Source organism: Apostichopus japonicus, chromosome 12 (genome assembly GCF_037975245.1).
Source record: "Apostichopus japonicus isolate 1M-3 chromosome 12, ASM3797524v1, whole genome shotgun sequence".
NCBI classification, from domain to species: domain Eukaryota; kingdom Metazoa; phylum Echinodermata; class Holothuroidea; order Aspidochirotida; family Stichopodidae; genus Apostichopus; species Apostichopus japonicus.
In genome coordinates, this window is record NC_092572.1 from 29,403,959 (window position 1) to 29,423,601 (window position 19,643).

General features: G+C 36.4%; 1 protein-coding gene across 27 annotated transcripts in view; it reads left to right on the forward strand.

Moving 5' to 3' along the window:
* LOC139977164 (uncharacterized) overlaps positions 1-19,643 on the forward strand; it is a 371,700-nt gene that overhangs the window by 212,988 nt on the left and 139,069 nt on the right. Inside the window, exons 2-6 of one of the 27 annotated variants that reach the window (XM_071986375.1) lie at positions 928-1,003; positions 3,158-3,953; positions 11,028-11,298; positions 11,977-12,276; positions 14,059-15,797. The exons of the other annotated variants lie outside the window; for them this stretch is intronic. Coding sequence (XP_071842476.1) covers positions 969-1,003; positions 3,158-3,953; positions 11,028-11,298; positions 11,977-12,276; positions 14,059-15,797 — 3,141 coding nt within the window. The 5' untranslated portion in view covers positions 928-968. The remainder of the gene's footprint in view (positions 1-927; positions 1,004-3,157; positions 3,954-11,027; positions 11,299-11,976; positions 12,277-14,058; positions 15,798-19,643) is intronic. 27 annotated transcript variants of the gene reach the window in all.

Genomic DNA, 19,643 nt, shown 5'->3' on the forward strand with positions numbered 1-19,643 from the left:
GTTTAAATGAGAAAGAATTGCCGTTTAAATCACGCCATCCACAACTACAGAGTAATTGAAGAATCATGTTCACAGGACTATTTTGGAAATCATGTTTTATATAGCTGTAAAATGTAATTGATGTTCATTTACATGAATAAATTTCATAAATTTCTACTTATTTTGTATCATTTTCATCAGTGAATAATGAGGGATTGATACATTATGGAGAAATACAAACAATATACTTTGCCAGATGCGTTCATTAAAGTTTTTGATGATATAAGATTTCCAGCAATGGGAATATTCTTTAATAAGTGGAGTCATGGATTGATATACGTAGATCAGATTTAAACAAATAATTATATTATTATTGCAGCTTATATAGGGTATAACTCCATGATAAAAAGCATTCACTCTTAGTGAGTTGGCAACCTCTCTGACGCTCTTGCAACATAGACCTATCTGTCAACTCGTAAAATACCTAGTTCATTATTGGAAATCTTAATGAGAGAACTAACATGTTTGCAACTTTGCATCAATATTTCTTACTGTTACACTATTTTGGTTTATGTACATCATACTAGTCATTTATAATACCATTTGAATCTGTATTTGAGGTACATTTAAAAAAATCATATTTCTACTAAATATAATCTAATTTGATTGCACTTAGTTCAACAAATTAATTCTTCCAAAGGTTCAATCACTTCTGGGATGTTGTTGTTTATTCGTCAACATCGTTGAAACCTTGTATTCAAAAGTTCCGAAGTAGCCTTTTGAACTTTTCTAAATAGATCAACAAACGCTGTGCTTATGTTAGATATGTATGTAGTTTTAAAGTCATTATATGTTATATTTGCAATGCTGCTTATAAATACGTTCGAAGACAGCAAATGTTTGCATTTATTAATTAAGTAAGTATATATATTATTTCAATTATTTCAGTTGAGCAAGAACGTGCGCAACATTGAGATATCTGTCAAAAGATGGACATGAAGATGAACCAGTCCACAGTCAGACCGTAAGTAAAACCCTCTTTTGTATTAAACCCACCTTAATCAATTGCATTTAATGTAACCCTCCTTCCACTTTACCCGTCTTAAGTCCCCTATCTGTTTAGACTGAAGGTTACACCCATCTACCACTTCACAATGCTTCATTCTACTATGTCATGAATAGTACTGTGTTCCTTTCAGCGATGCGACGGTTCATTTCTTCCTCAGTTCTTTTTTCTTTAAGTTGCTGGAGCCATAAGGCATTTATTTGATGTTGATGTCGTGTGTGAATAAATTTGTGAGGGTGCGTCTGTAGGTATGCGACATTGTGTGTAAACACAATCACTCAAAAAGTATATGATGGCCGAAGTTGATGTATATGGATTTGTGTTTGGATTCATTCAGGACTTGTCCGTGTGTAGAAACAAATAGTGTAGTAAGCACACAGACCTATAAATAAGTACTCACTGTGGAAATCTCAGTATTCATGACTTTCAATATAATTGTCAATTCTTTATCTCTCTAATGAAGCTAGAGGGTTGGGCTCTCGTATTTGAGGCTGTGGAATAATGCTTTTAGAAATAATGAGGAAACATGCTGAATTTTAGATATAAAGGGAAGTCGTATAGCTTTTTGTGTGTGTGTGCGTGTGTGTATGTGTGTTTGTGTTATGTTGTTCTTCTATATGGTCTATGTTTCATATAACAAGGCAGTGCGTTGACCAATAAATGTAGACAGCCGTTTTCTCTCTTCTTAGTTATTAGCCTGTGGCATTGGCGGCAACAAGTTTGTCTTCAAAGCATCGTTTAACGTAGACAATACAGGCCTAGCTTGTGTCACTTTCGTTCTTGATAATATGGCGCACTAACCTGTAAAGATGTTATACCTTCATTAGAATGGGCACTTGCAAAGTTGCAGTTATAAGCGCGCTATCTTGTGTTTCAACCATAGCCTGGCTAGCTTATGCTGGGAACTGGTACGGTGCTGCTGACCTACTGTACATAACCACAGGTCTCTCGGCAAACTTTGTGTACACGGTTGGTTAACAAACATATTTCAGGACGCTTGAGCTTGATAGGTGAAATGTATTTGATTGACAAGTTTGTTGCGCCCATATAAGAACTGCTTTTACGTACTTGAGCTGTCTCCTCACCTCTGATTGGCTTTCGCGCAAGACATTGGGCCGTAGGTGTGACAGTGCCTAATGCGTACAGTCACCGTTTTAGAAGAGGAACAATAAACAATGTGCACGCTAGCACAGATAAGACAAAGCTAAGAGGCTAAGAGCAAACTTACTATTTGGCGAAGCCTACCAAGACATGAATGCAACGACGTATTATAATCAAAATATTTCCAAGAAAAGAAGCAATTACACACTTGGTTCTGCAGATACGCACTGCCCGACTTTGGGAGAGGGTTATCGTACTTATGAAATAGAAAACTAAAGTTAAACTAATAGCTAAGATTTCACAAGGCTTATGACGCGTAAGTCCAATGGGCTATACGTGGTGTACAAGAGTACGAAAGTTAAATGTACAGTATGAAAGCAAATAAAAAAGGATTCCTGTCCTTATTTTCAGAAAGTAAGATGTTTTTAACTCCCTCGATACAGTACAGCTGTTCAGTGAGAAATACACCCTAGAATTAAATACAGTGACATAAATACTTCTTATACCAACTCATCATGAGGTCAAACACGCACGTCTTGTTGTAAGCTGTTAGAACAGAGTCTTATAACACGGCTCTGCATTACACCAGGGTCTTGAACGTACAAACACAGCATTGTGTAGTTCTGTGTGTTTTTGAAAGTTTCTTTCACAAGAAATTATCATCATTGTCCCTATCCTCCAAAAAATATCGTCTTGGAAATACAATAATTGTAATAATAATTATTTTGATATATCGCCCAAGACTATCCAGCAGCTACACGAATAGTTTTAAGTTACTTACGCCCTGTGCCTTACTGATCCACAATCATTTGTTTGTTTAACAATTTTCCCTCAAATCCCATGTAGCATAACGTACACCGCTGATCCTCTCAACCATGTAAACAGTATTTCCATATTCCAGAGCTCGTGTTTAGAGTGAAATTCCTCTCAACATGTCGGCCAGCATTCTCCATTACCATGGATACGACCTTGTAAACTTGACCTAATATTCTACTTTTTTGCCTTGTATAGAGTTCAACGTACGCAGTTGCCCAGGTTTACCGGTGAAGGTCGTTGGGTGCTGTGCGATATGACGGTAGATTCTTCCAGAGTTGCTGTTTGCGGATACAACAAAGACACAGAGACAACATCCATAGACCTGTTTAGATTCAATTATCCTGATTCTTCGTCACCATTGATAACTCGGTTTTATTCTAAAGAATTTAAGGATCATTCAAGATGGCCGCATTGTTCTGTTTCGGTCTTGGATGATTCTCGTATAGTCACTGTGTGTGGTAATCAGTTGAATGTCTACAATATCAAGACAGATGACATACACAGTGAGCAATTACCTGATAAAAAAGCCGCATGTATGACTGTCAGAGAGGGAGGGATATTTATTGGTTTGTATAAGTCTAACAAGGTGATTGTGTTTGATTTTAGATTAAATCAAATCAAGACAATCACCTTGAGAGAATTAAAAAGAAACGAATGGCTTGTATGTATAACAGTTTGTAGAGATAATCTGTTTATATCTACAAGCAGAAGGAATGCTAGGAGATACAACATGGAGGGAGTGCTTTTACAAGAATACAAAATACCAGGCTCCTGTGCATGCAGTATCACTGTAAGCAGTGACTTTGGTCTGGTGTTTGTATCATGCGATTTGCCCCTCCCTGCTGTTGTTGTTTACTCTCTCTCTGAGGGTCATACATTGTTTACTTCTCGTGTTATTGATGGAGATGATTTGCATAGAATCAGGATAAACAATGTAAACAGGTATATGTTTACAACATCGAAACAAGGAATACTGAGTGTATACAGTACAGTAAGTACAGTACTTAGGAACATGGAGTTGGAAGTCTTCTAACTACTGTACATGGTAGGAAAGTGTTAGAAAAAGTAAAAAGGAATTTTCTTATATATCTAGAATGATGAAAATAGGCTAGAAAAATTGCTATGCTAGGTATCAGTGACTGCGAATAGTTGTGTAGATTACGCTTCTTTTTACTACCTTTTTTGGTGAGTCTTGGGAAAATTTTGGACTAAACTTTGTAGTTGAAATTTTGAAGCAGTTTCTAGCTGCTGATTGAAGCACACACAGTCAATACTATATAGGGAGCTAAATATGACATTTAGTCCCATATTTTATTCACAGTAAACAATCCAGTTTGTTAAGATTAGCTAATCCTACATACAGTAAGTGAATACCAACATCCCCTTTAGAGCACATGTATTGCTACTTTTTGGCAGTATGAACAAAATTCAAGGAAAAATGAAAACCAAAAACCTCTTGTTCTAGCACATACATACCTATACCACAGTGTTAATTCCAAAATACTCTCAAAATTCTTGCTTTATGAAAAACTATGTAGACTCCTACTTTTGGCAGGATTAAAAAACCTGAAGAAACAGTAAGAAGAATATATGAAGCAAATTTACAAAGAAGTAAAACACTTTGGCCAAACATATAGCTGTGAATAAATTCCAAAACCTTCAGAATTTTCTAACGTTATAATGAACTTGTGTGCACACTCAAGAAAACCACATTTGTCTCAGTGAATATGAACAGCTTTGTAGAACACACTTATAACTATTTGTTGTCTCAAGTAAAAAAAAATTAAAGAATAAATCAGACTCAAAAGATGTAGGGAACCTAAATGTGTTGTAAACCTTCTATAGGTCCATTAAGCTATGTACAGTGTTGATTCAAAAACCTGTCATAAATATGTTGCACTGTAAGATAATGTATAGACCTCCAATAACATAGATTATATAGTCTGTGGTTAATTCAAACATCTTTGCACAGTACGTGAATAAGTATATTTGTGGAAAATATGAAACTGCATAACTAATTTTACTTATTTTACTAGTTTTTGCACGGGTTATCCGGGTACCCGCCCAATGCGATACTACCCGGTTCCTAATTTTTTACCCGAATCCTACGCACAGTGTGATGTAAAAAAAAAAATTGGCAAACCGACGGTTACGCAGATTTTCCATTGACTTAGTCTGGTGTTAGGCTACCATGTGGTCGAAGATAACAGCAATAACGAAGGTACCCGCCCGACGCAAAACTACCCGGTTCCTAATTTATAACCCGAATCCTTCGCAAAGTGTGATTAAAAAAAACAAACAATTTGGCAAACCGACGGTTAGGCAGATTTTTGATTGACTTCGTGTGGTGTTAGGCTACCATGTAGTCAAAGATAATTAACAGCAATAACGAAAGTATTCCATGGATATCTTATAACTGCGTCACAATTTCAGCTAATAAAAAGATGGCTAGGCTAGATTACCCAATTGACTTAGTGTGGTGTTAGGCCCCCATGTGTTCGAACGTAACAGCAATATTGAAAGTATTCTATATCTGCGTCACAATTTCAGCGAATAAACAGATGGTTAGACTTAGCTAGATTTCTCATTGACTTAGTGTGGTGTTAGGCTACCATGTGGAATTATTATTTATTTATTTGTTTATTTCATACAGTAGTAGGAAAGGCTGACAAGGAATATTACGAGATGTTTATGGATTATAGACGGGATAACTAAAAAAAAATAATCGCAAGTCGCTTTTTACTAATCGTTTATTCCAAATGCGATCAAATTGCGCAAACCGTGCAATCTCGCGGCTAATGCGAACCCTGGGCCTGCATAATATATAGTAGTAGTAACAACTGTTTAAGAGCTAAATTGGATATTTATATGGTCTGATCCAATAGACGTGGAGAGCAAGCATAAGCAGCGGTGGCAGTGCGATGTTAGTAGTAATGTTAATTATATTGTTAGTTATTAACAAGTTAATGAAAGAAACAAAAGTGAAATAGAAATTATTGAGGAAGGTTTTATACCTTATCTTACACCTACGTATAATCGAACATGAAAATATTGTCAGTAGAGAATATAATTCATTTATTATAGCATCCAATATGTAATTTCTTGAAACCCGGATACCCGAAGGGTAACGGCTCTCGGGTACCCAGTTCCCGATTTTTGGACCCGTGTAAACACTATATTTTATATATTTAAAGTCCTACAGGCTATACTGAAAAAGATATACCAGGTCTATTTAACAATATATATAAACAACATGTTTGTATTAACAACATGTTTGAATTAATTCCAAAACGGCCAGAAATGCATTGTACTATAATTTTAACAAGTCTATTTTATACTAGCATGAAAAAAATAACAATTTATACAAATTACAGAGGAAATAAAATAAATAGAGTACAACCATGTTTACAAGCAAGGCATCACACACATACACACACTCATCCACCTTGATGAATACAAAGGTTACGATTATCATCAAAACCAAAACTTACTTTTTCATGGCTTAGGGACATCCTCAGATAATGATAAGATAATGATTAGTCTTGGTTTCACAGTTCCAATATGTGAAAGGACACAGTGCATAGTAAATAACATGCATATGAAATCTACCCTTATTGTACTTGCCAACATAGATACTTTCAGTAGTTATCTCAAACCATACTTTCAGTAGTATTTCCTCTCACCATACCATATCACTGTACATAACAGCTGTAAGATGCTAATTTCAGCTAACCAAGAGGACAAAGATTATCTGCAATGTACCATTAAGTAGTGTTTTCCTTCTGACCATTAAATACAGGTAGTTACCTGAAGTCAGTTTATCAGTTTTCACCACTTGACCTTAAAAACAGTCAACCATTATCTGATCATCTATAGATGTAGCCCTGGACAGAAATTGTCGCAATATTTTGTTACTGGTAGACTTCATGTGTTAGCCAATTCTGACAAATTTGACAAAACGGCAATGATTCCTAGAGAGTAAACTGGTTCCTTTAGAGCATTTGTGGAATCAGCAGTTATTTTTACGACGCAACCACACATGTGGGAGAAACCAGCAAGGGCCTTTGGATTACAACTTACACGTACGTAGGGTGAATTCCGAATCAACATTTTAACTCAAATCTGGAATCTTTTCAATTTAGAAAATCAATTCAGATGGGAAAACTGTCATTGCTTTGGATGATAGCCCTTCCATACTATGACCCAGTCGGGTATCGAAACGTTCCGATTGCTAAGCTCCATTGCTTCAAATGCCACCGCTTTTATCCACTAAGCCACAGCACCGGTATAAAGGGTCACTGACAATGATCTTGTTCACAGTTTTGTGTAACTTATAATCCTTCAGTAAAGATGATTTTAGTAGAATATTTAAAGAGTTAGTTCTCAAGTAGCAGTTCCCTAATATAACATTCTGCAAGACATACAGAATATACCACAATAAAAAAAAATTCAGCATGTTCTGCATATACTGTCAAGGCAAGGAGGGTCTGACTATGGTTTTTGACTTATCGTATCATTAAACCTTTGCATTCATGGTGGCGTATGTGTGGACGTGTGTGTGTGCGTTTGTGACGCCCAGCTTGTAAACACGAAACCTCAAGAAGAGTAGGTCAGACCAATGTCGTATTTAGTATAGAAGTACCACGACTACAAGCAGCCTACTGTTTTTTGTGGAGGTTAAAGGTTATTTAAGGTCACCAGGGGTCAATTTGTGAGAACCTCATCAACAACAAGAAGGGAACGTCGGACCAATTTCATATTTTTCGTGGAAGTACCACATTGTGTACAAGAAGCCTATTGTTTAATGTGGAGAAAAAAGGTCATTTGGGGTAACATGGGGTCAAATTGTGAAAAACTTGTAAACACAACATCTCAAGAAGGGTACCAGACCTCATATGTAGTGTAGTAGAACCACATTTTGTACAAGAAGCCTAGTGTTTTTGGTGGAGGTCAAAGGTAATCTGGGGTCACCAGGGGTCAAATTGTGAAAACCTATTGAACACTATATCTCCAGAAGGGAAGCATAGGCAGACCTCATATTTAGTGTGTATGAGTATCACACTGAGTATGAGAAGCATAAATGCTTTTGTGGAGGTCAAAGGTCATTTGGGGTTATCAGAGGTCAATTTGTAAAAACCTTGTTAACATGATATCTCAATATTGGAAGCTTGAGCAGATCTCATACTTTGTATGAAGGTGTATAACTTTGAAGTAAAAGAAGCCTTTCGTTTTTGGTGGAGGTCAAAGGTCATTTGTGGACAACCGGTCAAATCGTGAAAGTCTTGTTAACATGATATTGCAAGAAGGGAACCTTGGACAGATCTCATCGTTTTTAGATGCACCATATCTAATTTAAGAAGCCTATTATTGCTTTTAGTGGAGGTCAAGGGTCATTTGTATTCAACAAAAGCCAAACACTTACTTTATTCCCATCTTACCTGTGTCTTTACACTAACACATCTTCCTAAACATACAGTAATATCGTAAGGGAAGCTTGGATAGATCGCATATTTGGCATGTAATTGTACCACATTTAGTACAAGAAGCCTTATGTTGTGGGCAGAGGTGAAACCATGCTTTTCACAATATTTCAACAAGGAAAACTGTAGTGTTTACACGGGTCCAAAAATCGGGAACCGGGTACCCGAGGGCCGTTACCCGTCGGGTATCCGGGTACCCGGAAAAATTGTTTACCCTTGTGTATCATGATTTTCAAGAAATTACATATTGGATGCTGTAATAAATGCATTATATTCTCTACTGACAATGTTTTCATGTTCAAATACGTAGGTGTAAGATAAGGTATAAAACCCTCCTCAATAATATTTATTTGCTTTTGTTTGCTTTTGTTTCTTTCATTAACTTGTTAATAAATTAATTATTTAATTATAATTAGCATTACTACTAACATCGCACTGCCGCCGCTGCTTATGCTTGCTCGTGCACGTCTATTGGATCAAACCATATAAATATCCAATTTAGTTGTTACTACTACTACTATCTATTATGCAGGTCCAGGGTTCGCATTTGCCGCGATGTTGCGCGATTCGCGCAAAGTGATCGCATTTGGAATAAACGATTAGTAAAAAGCCACTTGTGATTTCTATTTTTTAGTTATCCCGTCTATAATCCATAAAAATCTCGTAAAATTCCTTGTCAGCCTTTCCTTCTATGAAATAAACGAATAATTATTTCTTCCACATGGTCGCCTAACACCACACTAAGTCAATGAGAAATCTAGCTTAGCCTAACCATCTGTTTATTTGCTGAAGTTGTGACGCAGTTATAAGACAACCATGGAATACTTTCGTTATATGCTGTTACGTTCGACCACATGGTTGCCTAACACCACACTAAGTCAATGGGGGTAATCTAGCCTAGCCATCTGTTTATTAGCTGAAATTGTGACGCAGTTATAAGATATCCATGGAAAACTTTCGTTATTGCTGTTATCTTCGACCACATGGTAGCCTAACAACACACTAACTCAATGGGAAATCTGCCTAACCATCGGTTTGCAATTTTTTTTTTTAAATCACACTTTGAGTAGGATTCGGGTAATAAATTAGGAACCGGGTAGTATCACGTCGGGCGGGTCCCCGGGTACCCGGATAACCCGTGCAAACACTAGAAAACTGTCATATTTAATATGTTGATGTAATTATCTCATTTAGTACAAGAAGCGTTGTTGAGGTCAATGGTCATTTCAGGACAGCCTGTGTTATTGTGAATTTATTGGCTTATCACATCACACTGCTTTTACTGTATTACTAAGATCAAGTATGTTGTACACCCTCACTGAACATTAAGTCAGATTCATGAAGAAAACTGCTCATGTTACATCACCGGAACCACAATGCATTTTGCATTCTGGTTTGTCTTTGTATCACCCTGAGCCTTGTTCTGTGATGAATTTAAGTTTCTATGATAGAGGGCATGAAATGTTGGCCCGTCCTGCCGGAAAGTTTGAGTCTACACTGACTTACGTTGATTGGTGACGTCAGCACAACACATTGGTCAGACTCGATCACATCTCACTCTAAGCTTGGCCTTAAGACAATACAGATGAATGTGTACAGACTTTGCGTACGGCTGTGAGTAAAAAAATCCCTCAAATAACAAATATCTGAACAACATAGTATGAAGAAGAACTCATTATGGAATTCTGGACCTTGTAGCTCTCCAAAATATGGCTAACTTGCAACTTCACTGGGAAATTTCCACCTAAGTCACTATTTTACTTTCAGAAATTTTAACTTTCCTTGTTACAGTGTTGCTTGCTAATGATAGCATCCCTGCAGCCCCGAAATGAAGTGCCGCGATTACGTAACAGCTGTCGCTCATTGTTCTCCACTGTGCAAATATATTAGATTAAGTTGTTGCTAGGTTCAAAAGTTCACTAGAATGAAAAATGCCCAAGCTAGGACTGTGAGGATGAAAAAGTTTTCGAGTTTTTTTTTCATATACGCAATAGACTGCCACTAAAAATCTCCTTGAAGTCAATCTGTTAAGTAGTATAGATCAGTAATCACTTTTGCAACTTATACTGTATGCATTGTTAACAAACATACCCTTAATAATGTACACCTACAATACCTTCTTAAACGTTTCACACTGAGCATCAACGTACAAGCACATCAGTAGTATTGAGCTTCTGCAGCATTGCTCTAGAAGTCATAGGTCAAGTAAATATCAATAAGATTTAGAAAAACTTGCGAGCACACACAGTTCACTTTAGATATGGTTCGTAGATTTTCTTCCTTCCTTACAGCAATCTGATCTGTACTGTTTGATGTATATCCCATTAAGATGACCAGAGGTCAATACTTACAATAGCTGCTTGACTCCATATAGTATGCAGATGGTCTGTGCGAGTAACCAGAATCTTACTCTCTTGTGTGGGGTTCAATACAACTTCAAGTCTCAGACCAGCTGTTGGTTACATCTCAAACGTTGTTACATTTCAGAAATCTTCTGACCAAGGCTAGTCTAAAATGACAGTTATTGATGTGATAAGTTGGCAAAGAATGACTCATTGGATTGGTTGTTGTTTTCTCTTCCTTAGGCATCCATCTTGACCTTCAGCCATCTCAAAGAAGAACTGTCTTCAAAGCTTACCCAAACTGACTGTGGGAATTTAGGCCGCTACTTTTCACTACCACCTGATCGAGTGCAGACCATTATCACAAGTCCCTTGTACTCCAAGAACTTTCTTCTTGCCCTTGAAGAGAGAGGATACATACACCCTTCAAATGTGAATCAATTAACTGATGCACTCACTGAGCTAAAGATCAACCATACTCACTTATTAACAGAGACGTACATGAAGCTGAGAGGTAGGCCCCTAATCAATAGCTCTCTTGTAATGTTGTATTTTGATTCATCTCTTACAATTCCAAAATTGCACTTAGCCCACGATCAGCCCAATTTGATTTGGGGGGCTGTAACAACTTGCCCGAAAAATATAACCAACATTTTTCGTGCCCTCATCACACGTTCAACATGTTAATTTACATATCATATATGCATAAATCGATGATTGCATAGCATGCCAATAACATAAAATCATTTATGGTGTTATTGCCCTTCCATATTGGATATAATTATTGGGGAAGTCATTACAATAATAATGATAATAATAACCAGTTTAACCATTGAAAAACACATTGTAAATAATTTTTCTTGCAGTAGGTGCCCGAAAAATAATCAGCATATTGCCCGAATTTTCACAAACAGTTTTGGTTGGGGGGCTGCAGCCCCCCGCCTCCTACGCCTATGCCCCCCCTTCCTGTCAGAAAGATTCCACTTTAAGCAATATGTTCATAGCACAGGTGGTGATTAATTCTAGATGTTTAAACCAAACTGTGTACAGCAAAACACAGTATAGATATAGAAGCGGGCAAAAATCACCATGGGCCTATGTGTAATATGTATAAATCAGCGTGCATGTATGTCTTTGGATATTTAACAACACTGGAAACTTTAACGTAAATGTTTCACCTTAAAAATTTCAGATCAAGAAACTGAATACGATAGATTCCTCGCCGGCCTCTCTGCTCATTTGACATTTTCCATAACAGTGAAACTGTGTGATAACTTTGAAGTTACAGATGAGAACAAGAACACAGTTATCTCCAGTCAGAATCCAGGACTCTCCTTCCTGCTGACAATTGATGAGATGGGTATCATTAATCCTTCTGATGTCAGCAAATTAGAGGCACCTTTAGAGGAATATCGTCTTCTCCAGGCAGTAGCTAAGGTACACGAATACCAGTCCTTGGTACTTTATGACGAAATCAAGCCACAAGATGAAGGTATTGTAAATTCATGTGTATGTTACAAACTTTACACTCAACTGGTACGTTTCATGCCAGTTTTAAGGAATATTCCTTACTTAAGACTCCAGAGATCAAACACAGATAAACACACAAATTACACTCACTATCGTAACTAAATTGTGTGGAATACTGGATATTTTAGGGATAATGAAGACAGATGTCAAAATATGTTTTGAGGTGAAGCACATTTATGAAAGTCAGTTTCATAAGTGTACTCAAATGACTTCACAATTAAACAGTGCTCCTAGTTATGGAGGGGTCCTCAGTGCATCAGTTGTAAATAAATAAAGACACCATCTATAGATTCTTGCCATGTATAAGAGCAATTATTGTTCAATGTTTGTCTCTAAATAAAAGAAATTGAAGTTTTGGTTTTTATGATTTTGTAACCTTTGCATTCATGATGGCATATGCGTGTAAGGGTGTGTGTGTGTTTGTGATGGCCAGATTGTCAATATGATATCTGAAGAAGGGACGGTCAGACCAATTGCATTACACTGAGAACAAGAAAGCCTATTGCTTTGGGAAGTCAAAGTCATTTTTGGTCACTAGAGGTCAAATTGTGAAAACTTGTAAACACAATATCTCAAGAAGCCTTGGGCCTTGGGCAGAACACATATTTGTTTGAGTAGAAGTACCACACTGAGTTCAAGAAGCATATTGTTTTTGGTGGAGGTCTAAAGTCATTTGGAGTCATCACAGGTCAAAATTGTGAAAACTTGTAAACACAATCTCAAGAAGGGAAGCTTGGGCAGAACTCATATTTGTTTGAGTAGAAGTACCACACTGTGTTCAAGAAGCATATTGTTTTTGGTGGAGGTCTAAGGTCATTTGGAGTCATCACCGGTCAAAATTGTGAAAACCTTGTAAACATGATATCTCAATATTAGAATCTGAGGTAGACCTTTTACTTGGTATGAAGTTGTACAACAATGAGTAAAAGAAGCCTATTTAATTTAATTTGGTGGCGGTCAAAGGTCATTTGAAGGCAACAACGCCAAACATTTACTTAACTCCCCTCTTACCTGTCTCTCTACACTAACGCACCTTCTTAAACATAAGATCGCAAGGGAACCTTGGACAGATCGCATATTTGGTATGTAATTGTGCCACATTGAGTACAAGAAGCCTAATAATGTGGGTGTAGGACATTGGTCGTTTGCGTTCACCAGAAGTCAATTTGTGAAAACGATGTTTTACACAATATTTCAACAAAGACAGTTTTAATTATATTGATGTACTGTATCTATCACACCAAAAATACATTTTCTCCATCAAAAATATATTTTCTCCATCCGTAAAATAATAATAAATCAAAAAAAAAGAAATCAAATTTAATAAAATACTAGATCAAATATAAGTTTGATCCATCAAAAATATATTTTCTGTATCCAAAAACATTCTTCTTCATCAAGAAAATAAATAAAATTGATCAAAAATATATTTTCTCCATCAAAAGGAACAGAAATTTACTAACTCACATCAAAAAGAAATTTACTTTGTCAAAACAAAGTTTGCCCCGCATCCCATCCTATCAGAAAAAATGACCCCCGGAAATGAATCCTCTAAATATATTGAAGATTTTAATTAATTTATGTTACCAAAGATACAGTGTTATCAGATTGCCCAAACTGCAGATATCAAATTGCATTTGCTTTACGTTTTGGTAGATATTCTGTCATGTTCTGTCAAGTTTTGAAACATTTTAACTTGTTTCAATAGAAATTGAACTGTGATTTCTGTTTCCTTGTTTTAAAGACAAAGAGAGCTTATTCCTGAAATGCTTACAACAGAAGATGAAGAGTTGGTTTGAAACAATGACTCCTGTCCCCTGGATGAAGTCTTGTCAATGGAAATCAAATGATCTCTTTATAGCCAGCCGCTTAGTCTTAACAAATTCTGGTTCAAAAATATCTAGCAGAGAAGTTGACCGAAAATGTAAGCTGCACTACCGAGGTATCTTTACTGACGAAAGACTAAAAGCAGAGACTCGAATCATTCTGGAAGGACAGCCAGGCTCCGGCAAGACAATGCTCTCCTCTCAGTTGGCCTATGACTGGTGTTGTGGAAAGCTTATGGATATCCCCATTGTCATCTATCTGCCCTTGAAAATTGTTGATAACATGACAATTATTCAAGCTATCAAGATGTTTTACATTCGTGAAGGCATTCCCATCACAGAAGAGGATATTGAGTCTATGCTTAACAGTGGTAAGAAGAAAGTCTACCTCATATTGGATGGGTTAGAAGAATACAATGGTGGAACCAAAGATGGAAGTCCCTCAGAGGTCATTAGAGTAATGACAAAGGAGAAACTGTCCAACTGCATTGTTCTAATCACAGCTAGGACAGACTATGCCAAGCATCTACCTCAAGGTCCAATGTTGAAGATAGGAAGCTTTGGTGAGGATGAGAGGGATGAATACATTGGAAAGGTCTACTCTGATGATCAAAAAAGGCAAGAAGAAGTAAAGGAATTGATTGATAATGTTCCATTTATTCTTGATCTTTGTAATGTTCCACTACTCTTTGTGCTGTTAGTACATAACATCGATAGATTAGGAAAGTTACAAGAGGGTCAACTTGACAGGGTTACTCCTTTCGTGAAGGCCATTGTAGACATTCTGTGTCCTATGCAGGATGAGGAAGACAAACATAGTCATCTGTCTGACCAGAAAACATATATTACATTGGAGGAACTTGCATTTAATGGCCTCTGTAAAGGAAACCAACAATTGTTTTGGCAGAAAGACTTTGTGGATAGAAGTGTCACTAATAGCAAAGCATGGATAGATTCTGGGATACTTGTTGTTGAGGATGGAACTCCATTTCATTCCCCTAGTAAAGATCTGCAGACCGACTCAGGCAGTGGAAGTCTCCAGACTGATTCCATCAGTGATGAGTCACTGAATGCTTGTAGTGTTACTTCAGAGATAAAGAGAGGGGTATCCCTTGAACCTGATCACATGGCATCTGTCAATCAATCGAAGAATAAACCAATATTGGAACCAAAAGAGAAGAAATCAAAGTCTTTACAGAAAGGAAAAGCTGCCAAACACATCTCTTTACAGGTTAAATTCCTTCATAAGTTAATCCAAGAGTGGTTTGCAGCAAAGTATTTAGCTCTCCTGTTCTTTGGTCACAAATCAACTGAACACCATGACAAGTATCAATTGTTCGGAGAACACTTGGCTATCATAGACCCAGCTGATCTTCATTATATCTTGCGCTTCACTTGTCATATCTGCCCTTCCAGCTTTCATTTCATTGCAAGTTTTCTAATGAGAGACTTTAAAACAGAAGATGGTGAGATTCCTGATTACATCATCAACTGCATCTGTCTCTGTTTTGCTGAGTATGATGGTTACAAAGGACATAAGGTCAAGGACATTTTCACAGAGATCTGTAGAAGAGAATCGGTCAACTTCAGCTCTGAAGATAGTCGACTGCTGCTGATGTCAAAGGTTTCTATGCTCACCTCCGCCTCAAGATCACAGGTAAAGTGTCAACACAAATTTCTTAGCTCAAACACACAGCTAACCAAGTTTCAACAACAATATTGTGGTCACACATTTTCAGTACATATAAATGTACAGTGTGCATACAATGACATTCCAAGGAGAACCCACAAGAAGCTTAGCAAAGCTTACAAGCGTGGACACGCCCTAGAACAGAAAGTGTATACCATATAGCTAAACTGAATAAATTACATATAAGAACAGTAATCAAAAACAAAAGAACACTTAAACAAAGCAGAACAGAAACAGCAAAAGCCTATTAAATATAAAAATGCCCCTTGAGCACCCTTCTGAGTAGATATGTGTGCGTTATAAAGCACCATTATTATTATTAACATAACATATCTTGTCACAATCTTCTGGATGCACTTTTCAGTTTTGTTTAGAAGGTGTCCGAGGAAGCATATGGGTAATGCGTAATGTTAAAAGGAAGGGAATTTTAATCATGGGGAGCAACATAATAAACATTCTGAAGAGATGGCTGAAGTCTAAACAGTGGTATACTTATAAGGTTAGCAGATCGGGTTAGGTATGAATTAACTTCACTACACATCTTAAAGAAATATCTAAAGGTATCAGGTAATTGGCTATTTAGAAAATTGTAGACCAATATGCCACATTGATAACAATTGATATTGTAGATTGATAGAATGTTCAGTTTTGCAAAGAAAGGAAAAGTGTATTGGAGATAACTGGTGTTAAACATATCTCTCTCTGGTAGGATGAATAGTGGCTGTAAATTAGATGGATAAGTGGATCCCCAAACAATATTACAATAAGATATAAAAGAAAGAATGCCAGTGTTTCAAAGAGTGACAAGAACTTTCCTAGGTATGGTTGAATGGAGACCATCAATGATTCCAACACTCTCTGATACTTTCTTAGTGACTTAAGTTATGTGATCTTTTTAAGAAACATGGCTATCAATTAAACTGCCAAGAACTTGCATCACAAGAAATTGGTATTTTGGTATAACAGATTAATTTAATGAATAGATCCATCAATTGGCTTATTACCTTGACTGAACAATACTGAAGTAGTCTTCTTAACGTTAAGGGAGAGCCTTTTTACACAAAACCATCTGTGAACCTTTATGAACTCCGTCTGTACAATTCAACTAGACAGTTGAAATCATGACTCGAATAAAAAATTTAACGTTATGCTTCATTAGAAAACTATATAATCTTTCAAATATTATTTTTTCCAATATCTTAGACAAGCATGGAAGGAACTAAAAGAGGTCTGTAATTTATGACAAGTTCCTTGCCTTCACTTTTAAATATTGGGACAATACGTGCAATTTTCATGCATGCAGGATCAATGCCCTGGTCTAATGATAGATTAAATACATTACATAACGGCATACAGATAGAATTAGCAACATATACTAACAACAACAGCTGAAAATGCATCATAACCAGCGGATCTTTTTCAATGACATAAATTGTATTGAATGTCATCACTTGTTACTGTGTTGAAGAATGTATAGTTTTTCACAGGATCTCCTAAATAGCAATTGTGGGTAACTGATTAAACTTCTGGCACATATCTTTGAGTCTTGGGACCAATATCAGTGAAGAAAGTATTAAAGACATTGTTTATGACACCTGGATTTCATATTACGTTACCATCATGTCAAATTTACTCGATATGGTCATCAGAAGACTGACCGTTCTGGATAGTATTTAAAGAGCGCCATGTTTTCTTCACAACCTTATTACAATTTTCAAATAAGTCCTGATAATACATTCTTTTGGCACATCTTATACCTGATGTTAACCAATTACGAAAACTTGATAGTCACTCAAATTTTCGTGAGTACGACGTTTTAGGTACTATTTATAGCAAAATTGCATTGGAATAAGCAAGATTCATGAAATGACTAGCAGTGACATCATAAAGATCCAATAGTTTACAATTGAAGTCACCCATAATAAAACAACCTTTGTTCGTAGCATTTAGAGCAGCGAATACCTGGCTAGTGAATCAGATCAAATAACATTGTAACCTTGGGGACAGTAAATTACACTGATAAGGTATTGAATATTCTGGGTTATAATTTTGATAAAAAGTGACTCAAACTTGCCTTCTGCAAGCATAATTAAATTTGATCTTACATAATTCGGAGTAATAAACAAAATCAATATATTTTTAACAGATATTGAATGAAGAAATGATAGCATGCATAGCTTAACAATGGAGAAATGTCAATCAAGATAATCCGCACTTCTACAGTTTAGTAGAAAATAAAAGAGAAAATACAATCCTTCAACACTTTAATTTAATTACCGTTAAAGTAATAACATTAGTGTACAGCATCGCTGTTACTCACCAATCCAATTACGCAACAATTAACAGGGGGGGGGGGGGCTACTGACATCAATATTTGACCATCTTGCTTCCAGACTCCATACATAGATACATATGTCAACGAAAATGGTGAACCTTTCAAACTGTAGGTGCAAACTAATTTGGAATGAGCCCTGCAAACCCATAATATTTGCTCTGCTTAATTGTCACTTATCATGTATGGTAAATGAACAGTGCAGTAAATTTACTTCCCCCTGTAGCCTACAGTACATTACACTGTATATACTACTGTACACAGTGGGATATTGTACAATCCTTTGTTATATGGTAACACATGTGGCCTGCAATACCTTGAGTTCTTTCATCTTCCACCCTTTCCTCTCACAATTAATGGATGCAAGTGGGTAAAATCATAATAATAATGCATCAACAGTTACCATAATAAACTTACAACATGCCTCCAAAATACATGGCCCGCATAAAGTGATTCTTAATTTGTGTATACAAAGCCTTACAAAAGAAATACCTGTACAAATTCAGTCAAGAGTTATTCATGCCTCCAGTACAGTAATTTCTATGTATCAAAGATAAGCTCTAGACATCAAAGAATCACTTAATTAACTCTCAAACTACCTCCAATAAAGTAAAAATTACACCAAAAATGGTCAACAATATATTATATTTCTTCTATTAAATGGTGAAAACTTCTCTTAAAATATCTTGGTGTTGAGCTAAATCATCTGCAACCTTTGGCAGCTGGCTGGGGGTAGCCGCTTGGCTTGGGCAGAAAGTAGCACCCAACCAAAATGACCCTCGCTGGGCTTATGAATACATACTAAAAACCCAAATTACTTAACAAATTCATAGTATAAATGCTTATTTGAAGTATATACAGTTGAAGAAAGTAAGAAAAGAGCTTTTGAGTTTTAGTTATACAACTATTAAGAAAAATTAAGAACAAAACTGTGGCCTAGCTTTATGTGGCAAACTAGTAACTGTGGGAACAGGCTGTTTGAGGACAATAAATTACAAAGCCTTGGGCCTCATTATGCACAACCTCATGAATATGAATTACTTCCACCAGGAGGCAGCCAGAAACAATGAATAAAGATGAGGAAACTTAAACTTCAGTACACTACACAATTGGTTGATGAATCTATAAACTCCCACATTTGAAAGAAAGTGATGCCGGAGATTGAATGACAGAGATTTTCCGTGACGAAAATGAGGAACAGTAATAATTGTCGTGCTACATCATGTGCCCCTTCAAACCTCTGCTTATATCCTGATATGTGAGATATATAAACTGAAGTGTGCATGAATGCTACATTCAATTTTTCCAGTGTCGAGTACAGCATCAATCCCGTGGGATACAGGTGTATATTTCACCAATTTGTGCTAAAACTTGAGGAAATCTAATATGTTGAGATATTGATGATGTAAGTTTATTTTAAATATGTTACCGAGCTTGAAATGTATCTCTCAATCCAGAGAACAAATTTGATCTTTAGTGCA